The following is a 14,209-nucleotide window of genomic DNA, read 5'->3' as shown; positions in this document are numbered from 1 at the left end:
TTGACTGTACAGTTTAATCCTGGTGGGAAAAGCAAGGGAATTTTCCCAGTGAGTGACATCCAGGCATTGTTAATAATGTCTAAGATTTAAAAGTCTTACCAATGAAAAGTAATACTAATAATAAGAACAAGAACAAGAAATAAGCCCCCGAATTCTGACACCCAGCACCACGCCAAAATGACAAACCTCATTTTTCTTTACCATCACAAGGTTCATGAAAACAAAACCTATTAAGTTTCTCCACCTCACAATTTCCCCACCAGATAAATGAGGTTATTTGCAGTGTTTAATACAAGTCACAATTGGGACCTGGAGGGAAGAATGGGGAGACACTACCAATTTCCATGTCAAACCCAGCAGGCCAACTCCAAAGTGGAGAGAATAAAATGGAATGGGGACAGGGGCTGGTCAGATGTTCCTCTAAAGGATCCCAAAAACATCTCCAAGTGAACAGGAGAGGAAAATAAATCCCTGTAAACCACCGTGCGTGTTCAGGGACTCAGCTGTGAGGAGCTGGACATGGACAGAGGCATCTGGAACAGTTCTGTCCTCAGGCTGAGCTCTCCACCCCTGCCCTGAAGTCAATCAAGTGCTTTCCCAGAGGATTCCATGGTTGCCAACCACCCCTCCAGATGTGCCTCACAGGAGCACAGAACCTCTTTTTCGAGATCAGGAGAGCAGAAAAAAATGACAAGAGATGCCCAATTAAACTCTGTTTAAAAACCTGGAAAATAAAAATTTTCCAGAGCTAACAAATGACCATGTGGCATTTTGAGAAGCTTCCAATTTTCTACATTTTTCCTGTTGAACTTGACTTTATCTTTGCCTCCTCTTGCACCAAAGGAGCCTCATTGCACCAGCCAGGAAGGCAAAGCTCATTCCTGGCCCAGGCTGGTGCTGTCCCTGCAGCATTTCCATCCCTCCCGTGGCCTCTTCCCTCAGGGTCCTCAGCAGCAGCAGCTGCTGGAGCAGCACATGGAAGCTGCAGATGGAAGTGCTGCCCAGCCCAGGCTGAAGCTACAAAAGGATCCTGCTGACAGGAATGCCAAGATTCCCTTCCAGGGGCCCTGCAGACACTTCCCCATCTCTTCTGTCTGCTCCATGCAGACATTGCAGGGGACATCCTGTCTCTCCTTTGGGGCAAGGCCAGGACTACAAATTCACACTCCAAATGCTGGATTCTGTCCCATTTCTGCACCTGCTGAGATGGGCTCCAACATTATCCAGAGAAACTCGCTGTACTTCATCCTCCAGCTTGAAAACCCAGCTCCTGGAAAGGGTTTTTATAAGGACTACAAGTAATAATCCAAATAAGATTAATTTTAAACTGTTACCCTTCATTCTCTGTGGTAGATTTGTCTATTCTATGCCATGAAATACATCTTCAATTCGACTGCAAAAAATGGGTCTGAAGCCTGCAGTATCAGAACAAAACAAAGCCAGCCAGAATTTCTTAGGAAAACTGGAAGTCATTAAAAAAGTAAATGTGTTTTTCTGTTCAAAACATTTTTCAAGTTAACATAACATGTACACGATAAAGCAAATTCAAACTATGTGAGTGTTTTAAAAATGGGCAAGCAATGGTTATTTTTTGAGGAAGGGTTAATTCTGCTACAAATAAACTAGGTAAAGTTGAAGATAAATTGAACTTGGCATATTAAACCTGCACATGGTGCCTACACAGGGTGTTTGCTGGCTCCTGGTGGCCTGCAAGGAACAACTGGAGAACAAGAGCTGGCCCAGAGGAGACAGGACACGTGGGTGCAGAGGAGATGCAGCACTTGAGAACAGCTTTCTGTTGGCTACTTAGGATTTTTTCAATAAAAACTATTGAATCTCAAATCCCTTGCAAGTTTCCCTTCTTTCCCAGTGTGATTCAGGTGCCTGGAGCAATGTGATGGGCAGCAGGCCCAGCGTGGCCGAGAGCTGAGCCCCAGCAGAGCCCTGGCAGAGCCCAGAGCAGCCTCAGCAGCCCCAGAGCCCGGCTGGAAGGAGGCACTTGGAGCAGGGAGTGGCAGCAGCTCCAGCCGTTCCCTGCAGTCCTGTCCCTGGGCCCCAGAGGGAAGAGGTTCCCACAGCCCCCAGCCAGGGACCCGCTCCCAAGGCTGTTGCCAGGGCAGCCAGGGCTGGCACCAGCTGTGATGCTCGGTTTCCCCAGGCCGGGCTTTAGGAATGGGATTCCCCAATTTCCTGCTCCCGCTAAAACCGTGCCACCCCTCGCTGCCCTCCAGCCTCCCACTGAAAGTACAAAAGGCAAAGACCCCAGGCTGGGATAAGAACAATTTGCTGGGAACTGCAACAAGATAAGCAACAAATAGGAACAGAAGCAATATAGGTAACAGAAGGGGTATGGCAAACTATATGCAGGGAAAACTACAAGATCTACGGGCTCTTCCTGGCCACATATTTCCTCATTCCTGCAAAGGACACCCTTCTTCTTGGGGGGGAGAGATAGTCCCTTTCCTGCCCCTGGCAATGACATGAGATGGCATCAAATACAATGACAGAGCCATGACAAGACCCTGACACTCTTCAATTCCACCTCACACCATTTCCAGCGGCAGGAAAAGAGACAGGTGTCCTCCCTGCATGGGTCATGGTAAATGTGGGTCACCAGGGCTCTTCCCAATGTGGGTCATCCAATGGGGGATGGAGTTGAAGACTCACATGAAGTTCTTCTCACAGTTGAGGCACTCGCAGGGGTTCCCTCACCGATGTCTCCGTTGGTGATTGGTCAAGGCAGAGCTCTGGGTGAAGCTCTTCCCACACTGGGGACACTCGTAGGGCCTCTCCCCAGTGTGGATGCGCCGGTGGGTGACGAGGGTGGAGTTTTGCTTGAAGCCCTTCCTGCAGTCAGGGCAGCGGAAGGGCCTCTCCTCTCTGTGAATTTGCTGGTGCTGGAGGAGATGGGAGCTAATCTTGAACCCCTTCCCACACTCAGAACACTCGTAGGGCCTCTCCCCAGTGTGGATCATTTGGTGGATGATCAGCTGGCCCCTCTGGTTAAAGCCCTTCCCACATTCCCCACACTTGTATGGCTTTTCCTCAGCGTGGGTGTTCTGGTGGCGGATCAGGTGGGAGCGCTGGCTGAAGCTCTTCCCACACTGCACACACTCGTAGGGCCGTTCCCTGGTGTGGACCCTCTGGTGGCTGATCAGGTTGGATCTCTGGGTGAAGCTCATCCCACATTCCCCACACTCGTGGGGCCTCTCCCCAGTGTGGATGCGCCGGTGCCTGATGAGGATGGAGTTTCGCTTGAAGCCCTTCCTGCAGTCGGGGCAGCAGAAAGGTCTCTCCTCTGTGTGAATGCACTGGTGTGAGAGGAGATTGGAGCTGGTCTTAAACCTCTTCCCACACTCGGGACACTCATAGGGCCTTTCCCGAGTGTGCATCCTCTGGTGGGTGATCAGGTGAGACCTCCTGCTGAAGCTCTTCCCACACTCCAAGCACTTGTGGGGCTTCTCCCCATCATGAAGCTGCTCATGGACCAGCTCAGAGCCCCGGCTGAAGCTCTGACCACCTTCCTGGCACAGGGTAGATCTTTCCTCCTCAGAGCATCCTGAGAGGGGTCTGCAGACCCTCCCCCTTTGGGATCTCTGGGGGTTTTCCTCCCTGTTGGACTCCTGCACTGTGGAGCCACTCAAAACAGCCTCTTCCACGAAGTTCTCCCACAGGGATTTGTCCTCCCTGGTCTCCATCCTCAGCTTCTTGTCTGGGGGAGAAAGGACAAGGAGAGGATGGGATTTGCCTCTGTGCCAGCGGGAAGGGGAAGGAGATCCCCTCAGTCCATCCACAGCAGGACAGTGTTGGCAGCAGGGTTGTCCTGCAGCCGGGGGCCGTGCTGGGCTGGGAGATGGAGCAGGAGAGAGGGGGAAAGGGGCACTGACTTCCTCCTCACCTGCCTGGATATCCTGGGCCATCTTCCTCTTCATCGCAGCCTAAAGTAAAATGTTAAACTAAAAATGCAGTCGAAAAAAAAAAGAAAAAAACACTGACAGAGTCAGAATACAACCTGACACTCAGTTAGTCAGGGTGTTGGTGGCTGCAGTCGTCCTGGAGTGACAGATGTGCTTTTCTTGAAGCAGTGATCTTGTAAAAGGGTATAGTTTTCCTCGGAAAGTCCAGTGGTGGTGCAGATGGGTCTGGTCCTCCTCTGGGAATCCAGTGGAAACAGGCTGCTTCTGGTGTGCTGAATGTCAGATTATATCCAGGTAGGAATGCTTGGCTCCTCCCTGTGGGAGGAGCATCTCCCAATGGGATGATTTACTTTTATCAGTCATGCAGTCAGCATCAATGGCCCATTAGCAGAAGATAATCCCTGGAGGGAGGATGGGTTGTGGAAGAGATAAAGAACACTGCCCCACCTGGTTTTAACAAATGTGAATGGAATACAAACTTTTGGTTCCATCTTGCATTGCAACCCAAGACTATTGGTCAAATGCATATTCATGAAGACTATACACTTTTAAATATTCCTTTGTGTGCACATTTTCTGGCAATTCTTTAGCTTAGTTCGACCCCTGACCTCATCTTCCTAAAATATGTGCCATAATTCAGATGTGATTTTGAGACTTTTGTGTTTTATTTCCTCTCAAGGCCACCTGGTCTGTGGTTTGGCAGTTATTGATGGCCAAAGGGTTGGTTGTGGATTCCTCCTGGCCCTTTGTGTGTTATTTGCCTGGGTTTTTTTTCAATGTTATCTTATCATCCAGACACTTTAGTCGACGTTTTTCTTTGAATCAACATTAGCCATTTCACTATTGTCAGTCAGTTACAGAAATACAGGCATCAGTCATTATTTCCCAACCATATATTTGTATTTGTATTTGTATTTGTATTTATATTTATATTTATATTTATATTTATATTTATGATTATTGCGTTTATATTGTATATTTATAGTTTTATAATATACTCTATTTCAATATTTTGCACTACCATAAACTGTAATACATTTATCACACTGAAATATGCAATCTCCACAGGGATTAGGGTATTAACTGCTAAAGGGTGACAAATTAGACTATATCAAAAGCAGTTTAAAAGAGATTACAAACTGCAATGTGCCAAAAAAATTTGCAAAAGCCAAGATATAAGTGTGAAAGCCAAGAACTACACAGATATTTCTAACAGGTCTCCTGGTCTAACAGAACACCAGGACAGTGCTAAATGAGCAGATTTAAGGAATTACAAGGATGCATGCTAGGAGCACTGAGGACACATGAAAGGCTGTCTTTGTTTGAAAGACAGGGATCTGCTGGGGAGGGGCAGGGTCTCCCTAGAAATGGAGAATTCAAACCCCCTCCCTCCAAATTATTAGAATTTAGAAAAGGAAAGGGGCTTTCAGGCAGAGGGATGAGGTTAAGAAGAACAGTTCTTTCCTAGTATATATAACAAGGCAAACAAACAACAACCACTACAGCATTAATAGCAAACACAACCAGGAACCTTGGGAGGCATTGTTTCACAAAGCCCGGGGCAGTCCAATCTCTTGGGACCCTGAGAGCACCAAGCTGGAAGAGTGGAAAAAATCCCGGGCTGGTGGATGGGACCAGAAGCTGTGCAGTGGCAGCTGGAATGGCAGGGATGTCCCAGCAGGGCAGGGCAGTGTGGGGTCACAGAGCAGCAAAAAGCCTCAAGGCAGCGCCGAAGAAACGGCGGCAGCGGGATGGGGCTGGGCCAGCAGGGCAGGGGGAGACGAGCTCAGAATTCCTGGGCACATGAGCAGGGGTTGGCAGATTTCACAGGACTGCACTTTGGTGGTGGCAGCAAACTCCTCCCACAGCAAGCAGCAGCCTGGCTGTCCTCTCACCGACACCGAGAGCAAGAGAGAGAAGCTGCCCCCAGCCCTGTCCTTTTTCCTGCCCCAAAACTCACGTTATCTCCCCCTCCTGACTTTTGGCCACCTCTGTATTTTGGTCAAGCACCCATAATCACTCAGTACTTAGTCTCCTAGCAACTTATGGAGAAAAAAAAATCAGTAAATAAAAAAGGATCAAACCGAACTTCCAACACTCTCCTGCTCCAACTCTTACTTCAGGGAACTTGGGCTCTGTTTTGGTTTGAATAGACAGGGATCTGCCAAGGAAGACTGGAGTCTCCCTTGGAATGTAAGCCCCCTCTCCTCCGTTTCAAATTATTGTAAATTTGCAATTAAAAGGCTGTTAGGCAAAGATTTTGGGGATAGGTATAGCAGTTCTTTACTAGGGATATTAAAAATACAAATCTTTTAGTAGAAAAGAATAAGCAAGCAAACAAACAAACAAGGAATCTCAGAAAACAAACAAACAAAACCAAAACAAAACAACTTAAAACTTGACAGAGTCAGAAATACAACCTGACACCCTGTTAGTCAGGGCGTTGGAAACAGTCCAAAGTCAGCCCTCCTGGACTGGCAGAGGTGTCCTGTTGGAAGCAGAGATGGTCCTGTGGAGCCAGGGGTCCTGAAGTGGGTCCAGACTTCCTTTGGGAGTCTCATGGGAACACCAGAGTGCCTGATGACACCTGCGGCTCTTTTTTGTCTCGGCAGAAATGGTTTGCCTTCTGCTCTGTGGTAGAGCATCTCACAATAGGGTGATGAAATGTGTCATGCCATTGCTGAGCTTTAATGGTGCGTTAACAGAAGATATTCCCATGGGGGTAGTGAAAGACTGGGCAGAGATTAGAGATAATACCCCACCCGGTTTTTAACAGCTGGCTTGTTATCAGAGAAGGGAGTTACCCCCCCCCCTCCCCCCCACCCCCTTCTGGAGTTACAACAGATAAGATAAAACCTCCCCAACCGAGCTTTGCGCCATCTCTTTGTTTTTGGTCAAGTACTTTTTAGGTATCCAACACTTCATCTCCTTGGTAACTTATGGGGAAAAAATCTTTAAAGTAAAAAAGGAGCAAACCTAACCCCCAAGAAGCAGCCAGCCTGGCTCAGGGCACCAGCCTGCACTTCTTCACTTTGGAGTTCTGCAGTGGCTTTGACTTGCCTGATTGTCCTTGGGAGATATTCTTCTCTTTAATGCCTCATTGCCATGACTATCTGTGCATGCACTGAAGAGAAATGAACTCACTTTCTGGGGAAATGAGCAGCTGCAAGTTGAGGGTGTGAATTTGAGATGGTTGATAACTGGGTCTTGCAGGGCCTTGGGGCTGGCCATGGATTTTCCAGCAAAGGCTGCAAAGACACTGGAACAGACTTGTCTCTGGATTTCTCAGTCCCTGTGGATTGGTTTTCAAAACCTGTGGATGTATTGCTGAAAGTCTCTAGATGCTTGTTGAACTCCAGGAATTTTACCAGAGCAGACTTTCTTGGTTGATTTTCCAACCTATACTCTGAATTTTGAATTTGAACCATTCAAGAGCGTAAAATTGAATTAAGTTGGTTTTTATTTCTTCCCATGTCAGTAAAGGTTTTTTAACTTTGAGAACTTTTTTTAGTTTTCTGCAAGGGCATATGCTTGTCTCTGATGATTTTGCAGTTTTCTTCCTCAGTACTGTTTTCATTACATGACTTTTATCAGTATGTTATAAATGCTTAATGTCTGAAAAGTGTAATTCAGATAAATTTATCACAGCCCATAATCAGCCTCAAAGATTTTCCAGATTATCTGAAAGGGGGTATAGGTAATTTAAAGGTGTCAAATACCACAGTCACTTAGACCTTGATCTCTCAAAGTATTCATCAGCATTTTTTAAACAGTATTCTTTTCCATCTCCTTTCATATAAGAAAGGTCTTATTCCTGCCATCACGGTGTCCCACAATTAAAACCCCACAGCTCTGTTTAGTACCTGTAGGTAGTTGAATTGCACTGTTTCCTTTGAAACCAGGTATGTGTTTGGGCTGCAGCTCTTGAAAGTATTCCTGATTGCAACATAATTTTCTGTGTCACAGGAGATTACTGCTGCTGGGAGGCTCTGTGTTGATTTTTTTGAAAAAAATATTGAAGAATAAATCAAATGGAAAGCTGGGACAACAGAATCATTGATAGTTTTACAGGTCTTAATTTTGTCAGTTTTACCTTCCTTTTATTTTTTTAAAAATAATTTTATTTTAAAGTGAAAATCTGTTTTTCAGCAAAAAAAATTTTGGAAGTTTAGTGGGCCATTCATTCACCCCAAATCTGGTACCTGTCCTTTTGACTCCATAATGACTTAGAAAATTTACAGTCATTGCTTTTGAACTTTTTCCTATTGCTTCTCTTATCTTTTTCTTATCAGTGGTAGTGCTTACGAAATTTGAAGGCCGATGCTTTGGGAAAAAACCCTTTTAAATACATCATCAGATTATTTTCATTGTGGGAAAGAGGTATTAGCTGGAAATAGATTCTCTTAGGAGCAGTAAGATTTTCTATTTTGAGGTGGTGATGTGTTGAAAGAGATTGATGGAAAGATTTGACCCATTTATCTCCATCTGGTTTTAGGGGGAAGATGTGCAGGCTCTGAAGAGCAGCATTTGATGGCCTCAAGTTGGGGAACTCCAAACCCAAGGGGTCTGTTTGGGAAACGTTGATTTCTGTAGAGCAGGTACTAAAGTTGGGGCCAGAGCTGGGAAGTGTGGCTCCCAGCGCAGAGCCATCATCTCCATAAAACCACTCCTCCAAAGTCCTGGCATATTTTGGGATAGCCTGCAGCTCAACAATGAAAACCAAAGTCTTGAATACAGAGCAAAGAGGGAAAAGGGAAAAAAAAAGTCAACAGAAAGTAATTTGGATGTCTTGGGAGCAGAGAAATCATTTCAGTGAGCCCTCTCTGACAGAGAGTTTTGGAAAACGAACACAGAATATTAAATTCACTGCAGGGGAAAAGCCAACTCCATGCTCAGGCCATGATATTTATCAAAAGCAAGTCTGTGACTGCAGGAACTCTCCTGCACAGAGGAATCCTGCAGGGCCAGCTGCTCTCCGGAAGGAGCCTGTGAGCTCCATCAGCCTTTTTGTCAAGCAGGGGCCAAGTCCCAAGTGTAGCAAGTGATTGAAAGATCCTGCCCAAGCCCTGCCCAGGTGACCCAAGGTGAAGGGGGGGGAGACCCCAGAGCCTTTTGGGGACACCTGGGACACACCTGGGACCCCCTGAAATCCCTTTGGGAGACCCCAGATTCTTTAAGGAGGCTCCAGACCTTTATGGGGACACATGGGGACCCCCTGGTTACTCCTGGGATCCCCCCAGATCCATTTGGGACACCCCTGAGACCCCAGACCCATTGGGGGCACCTGGGACTCCCCCAGTCCCATTTGGGGAGCCCTTTTTGACCCCCCACAACTCCTCTGGGACCCCCTTGGGACACCCCCAGACCCATTTGGGGGCCCCCAGAGACCCCAGACCCATTTGGGGATGCTCCAGGACCCTCCTGGGACACCCCCAGACATATTTGGAAACCTTGAGATCCCCCCATATCCCCTTGTGCCACCCCTAGTCCCATTTTTCCCCCTCCCCCTTCCTTTCCCCGTCTTCCCAGAACCCCCTGGGTAACTTAGGGGGTATTTTGAGGTTATTTTGGAGATATTTTATAGTAAATTTGAGGCATATTTTGGAGTAATTTTGGCAATATTTTGGGTCAAATTTGAGCTAATTTGGTCTAATTCTGAGGTATATTTGCTGAGATTTTGGGGATAATTTGGGGTAATTTTGTGGATATTTTGGGGTAATTTGGAGACAGGTGAGAGAAAATTCCCCGAGAAGGTTCCCAAAACTTTTCCAAAAATGTGCGGGGTTGGTGCCTAAAATGTCCCTGAAATATTCCAGAAAAAAATCCAAAAAATGTTTGGGGAATGTTTCTATAATCCCCTAACATGTTCCCAGAATATTGCAAAAAATGTGCAAGCATGTTTCTAAAATCCCCTGAAACACTCTCAAAAAATATTCCCAAATATGTGCATGGAGTCTTTCTAAAATCCCTTGAAATATTCCCAAAAAATTCCCAGAAGTGTTCATGGAGTGTATCTAAAATATCCTCAAAATGTTCCCCAAAAATTCCCAATAATGTGAGTGGACTGCTTCTGAAATGTCTCTGAAATATTCGTGAAATATTCCCAGAATCTTCTCAAATCATCTCCAAAATATCCTCAAAATATCCCTGAAATATCCCAAAAATGTTCCCAAAATATTTCTGGGATATTCCCAAAACATTCCTGAAATGTCCCTGAAATATGCCCACAACTTCATCAAAATATCCCCCAAACATTCCTAATTCCCCCCAAAAAAATCACAGAACATTTCTAAAATGTCTGTGAAATGTTCCTAAAATAATTAAGGAATCTTCTCAAAATGTCCCCAAAATACTCCAAGAACAAACATTCCCAAACTATTCCCAAATATCCCTACACTGGTACCAAAATATCTGAAAAATATCCCACAAATATTTTTTAACTGTCATTGCTGAGCTGTAATGGCCCATTAACAGAAGAGATCCCCATGGAGGTAATGGGAGGGTGAACAGAGATAAGAATCAATGCCCCACCCGGTTTTAACAGCTGGCTTGTTATCAGAAAGGCACTTGCACCCTCCCTCCTGGAGATACAACAGATAAAGAAAAACACCTCAACAAACAAGGTTTCAAAAGATGGAATAGAATAAACTTTTTTTCTTTCATGTTTGTTTTTTGTTTGTTTGTTTATTTGTTTGTTTGTTTTGTTAGAAAACCCAAGACACCCTTCATGGCTGACAGAAATTCGACTTTGTCCCCAGGCCCTGCCCACCATGTCCCTCATCCAAGCCCTGGCACTCCTATGGATCAGGAACAGTGTGGCCAGCAGGAGCAGGGCAGAGATTCTTCCCCTGTGCTGGGCACTGCTTGAGGCAGCACCTCGAGTGCTGTGTCCAGTTCTGGGCCCCCCAATTTAGGAACAACATGGAGGGGCTGGAGCGTGTCCAGAGAAGGGAACAAGGCTGGGGAGGGCTCTGGAACACAAGTCTTGTGAGGAGCAGCTGAGGGAGCTGGGCTTCTTTCTCCTGGACAAGAGGAGGCTCAGGGGAGACAAGGCAGTGTCAGGGCACAGCTTGGACTTGATGATGTCCAAGGTCATTTCCAGCCTTGCTGATTGTGTGATTCTCTGAAAGCAGCCTTGCAGCAGTGTCAGGATGAGGCCTGGGCCTCCTCTTCAGAAGGTGCAGCAGCCCAGGTCCCTCAGCTTCTCCTGACAGCCCCAAAGCCCATCCTGTCAGTCCTGCAGAGCCTCTGCAGCTCCTCCTCATGGCCCACAACAGGAGCCCCACAGCCAGACACAGCAGCCCAGATGTGCCCCCCTGGCCTGGGGTGCCTCTGGACAGGGAGCAGCCCCAGGCACTGCAGGAGCCTGCAGACAATTCCTGAAGCCCTTGGAGGATGATCCTGCTCCCCAAGGGACGTTCCCATGGTGCCAACTCAGGAACTGCAATGGGGAGTGGGGCCAGAGAGGAAAGGGCAACCAGGGATGGGCTGTTTGCAGGGGAGGGAACAGGGGTGGGCAAGAGGAAGAAATTTGTAGCAGGAAGAGGAAAGAAAGCCAAGGTGAAGCAAAGGAAATGTTGAGGGCAGTTTGGGGGTGGCTGCCAGGCAGCCCTGGCTCTGAGCAACAACGTCTGCAGTGGCACAGGAAACTCAGAGCTGATGGGAACAAACTCTCTGTGTGACTTGAGAGGCCACGACAAAGCTGAATGGTTTCCCTGCTGTGGCCCAGCCCTTCCTGGCCCCAGGGGCTGATGGCATTTGTGCTCCCTCAGGTTCATCTCCCCACCCCAACAGCATGGGGGTGCTGAGGCCTGCTCCGGGCAGTGCAAACAGGGGCTCCTGAGGCAGTGCTGCCGTGTCTGTGCCTGCAAGGATGCGGCCCCTGTGTGAGCTGGGGGAGAGGCCAGGGCTGCCCAGGGGGGATGTTGTTGGCAGGTGCATGAGGACGCTCTGGGACGCTGCCCTGGGGTGTCCAGCGCAGTGGGGATGGATCAGCCCCTGCTCTGCTGCTCCTTCCCGTCTCCCCCAGGGCCCTTGCAGAGCCCCAGCCCTGCTGTTTGCCCCTAGCCTGCCCAGGGCCAGCCTGGGGCTGCTCCCAGGGCTTTTCTGTGCTGAGCATTGGCCTGGGCGTGTTCTGGAGAGAGCCTGGGCAAGGAGCCTGGAGCCCCCAGGCCCTGCCTTGAGGCGTCAGCGCTGCCCCAGCAGTGCCCATGGCCTGTCCCTGCTGCAGCCCCGGCACTGCCACCCCCAGCCCTGTGCCCGGCCCCGAGAGCCCTCAGGCCCTACAGCAACACCAGGGCCAGGAGGGCAGCGGGGCAGGGCCACGGCAGCAGCACTGGCAGCACCAAGGGCTGCTGCTCCTGGGCACAGCTGCTGTGCCAGCCCTGATCTGCCCCCAGCTCTGCACACAGACCGTGCTGCTGCAGCTGCAAAGAAGAGAACAAAAGGGGATCTCTGCAGAAAACTTGGCTGGGAGATCCTTGAGTTCTTTTAAAGACACCAAGAGAGCAGTCCCTCATTGACACAGACTGTGGCTGCAAGGAAGATGGAGAGAATCAAAATTAGAACAGATACAAACAACGACATTTCTTTGTTGATAAGATTAAAAATACCAAATGCTGGAAGAAAACCCACAACCAAACAAACAAGAAATATCAAAGATTAATTTTATTACAAGTGATTTTCAGAAATTGGCCAGCAGTTTAATAGTTCTGAAAACATCCAGTCATCAGTGTCCACACTGCAGCCTGGAGCTCCTGGTTCCTCAGGCTGTAGATGAGGGGGTTCAGGGCTGGAGGCACCACCGAGTACAGAACTGACAGGGCCAGATCCAGGGATGGGGATGAGATGGAGGGAGGCTTCAGGTGAGCAAACACGATAGTGCTGAGGAACAGGGAGACCACGGCCAGGTGAGGGAGGCAGGTGGAAAAGGCTTTGTGCCGTCCCTGCTCAGAGGGGATCCTCAGCACAGCCCTGAAGATCTGCACATAGGAGAAAACAATGAACACAAAACAGCCAAATAATAAACAGGCACTAACAGCAATGAGCGCAAGTTCCCTGAGATAAGATTTGGAGCAGGAGAGCTTGAGGATCGGGGGGATTTCACAGAAGAACTGGCCCAGGGCATTGCCATGGCACAGGGGCAGGGAAAATGTACTGGTTGTGTGCAGGAGAGCATTGAGAAAGGCACTGGCCCAGGCAGCTGCTGCCATGTGGGCACAAGCTCTGCTGCCCAGGAGGGTCCCGTAGTGCAGGGGTTTGCAGATGGACACGTAGCGGTCGTAGCACATGATGGTCAGGAGGGAAAACTCTGCTGACATGAAGAACAGAAAGAAAAAGAGCTGAGCAGCACATCCTGTGTAGGAGATGTCCCTGGTGTCCCAGAGGGAATTGTGCATGGCTTTGGGGACAGTGGTGCAGATGCAGCCCAGGTCACTGAGGGCCAGGTGGAGCAGGAAGAAGAACATGGGGCTGTGCAGGTGGTGGCCGCAGGCTGCGGCGCTGATGACGAGGCCGTTGGCCAGGAGGGCAGCCAGGGAGATGCCCAGGAAGAGGCAGAAGTGCAGGAGCTGCAGCTGCCTCGTGTCTGCCAATGCCAGCAGGAGGAAGTGGCTGATGGAGCTGCTGTTGGACATTTGTGGTGTCTTGGCATGGGGATCTGTAAAAAGAGTAATCATGGAATAGTTCAGTTAAGACAAGACTTTCAATATCCCAGCACAATTTCCCCCCACTGCCTGCCCAGGGCTCTGCTGCCTGGAGCTGTCCCTGCCTGCAGCTGCTTCCCTGTGCCCAGGGCTGGGCCCTGCCAGTGCTGCCAGAGCCCAGCCCAGCCCTGGGGGCTCAGCTCTGCCCTGCAGAGCCCTCCCAGCTCAGGCACTGCCCAGGGGCAGCTCTGGCTCTGCAGGCTCTGATGGCAACATCAGAGCAACCCTGAGGAGGCTGGGAAATCAACACTGGTGCTGCCTGCAAGGGACACTCTGTGATTCCTGTCACTGCCTGGTTTAGTAAGATCTGAGAGAAAAATGTGTTATTTTTCTCAACCTGGACAGAGAGATTAATATCTGTGTGCAATTTCCCATGCAGGCTACCCAGAGATGTAGATTAACATGCAAGAGTTCCCCATTTTTCCAGCCCCTGCCTCGCTTTGCTCCCTGTATAATCTGCTTGGAAATGTTCTGCAGTTAAATGTCATGGTGGGAGCAGTCCTGAACAATTCAACATCTTCACCACACAAGAAGAACACTTCCACAACTCACCAGCTATGTCTCCTTCCACCCAGATCTTGTCCCCCA

The 14,209-nt window shown here is 48.7% G+C and overlaps 1 protein-coding gene across 1 annotated transcript in view; it reads right to left on the bottom strand.

Moving 5' to 3' along the window:
* Positions 1 to 13,552, bottom strand: part of LOC310918350 (olfactory receptor 14J1-like) — a gene marked incomplete at both ends in the record, with an annotated part of 45,261 nt that extends 31,709 nt beyond the window's left edge. Inside the window, one exon of the mRNA XM_083877200.1 lies at positions 12,674 to 13,552. Within this exon, the coding sequence (XP_083733326.1) occupies positions 12,674 to 13,552 (879 nt within the window). The remainder of the gene's footprint in view (positions 1 to 12,673) is intronic.
* Between the last annotated feature and the right edge of the window lie 657 nt (positions 13,553 to 14,209).

The sequence above is a fragment of the Zosterops lateralis genome (genome assembly GCF_965231275.1).
Source record: "Zosterops lateralis genome assembly, chromosome: 23".
In the NCBI taxonomy this organism is placed as follows: domain Eukaryota; kingdom Metazoa; phylum Chordata; class Aves; order Passeriformes; family Zosteropidae; genus Zosterops; species Zosterops lateralis.
Note: the sequence above shows the minus strand (reverse complement) of the source record. Positions and strands in the feature narration are given on the sequence as shown.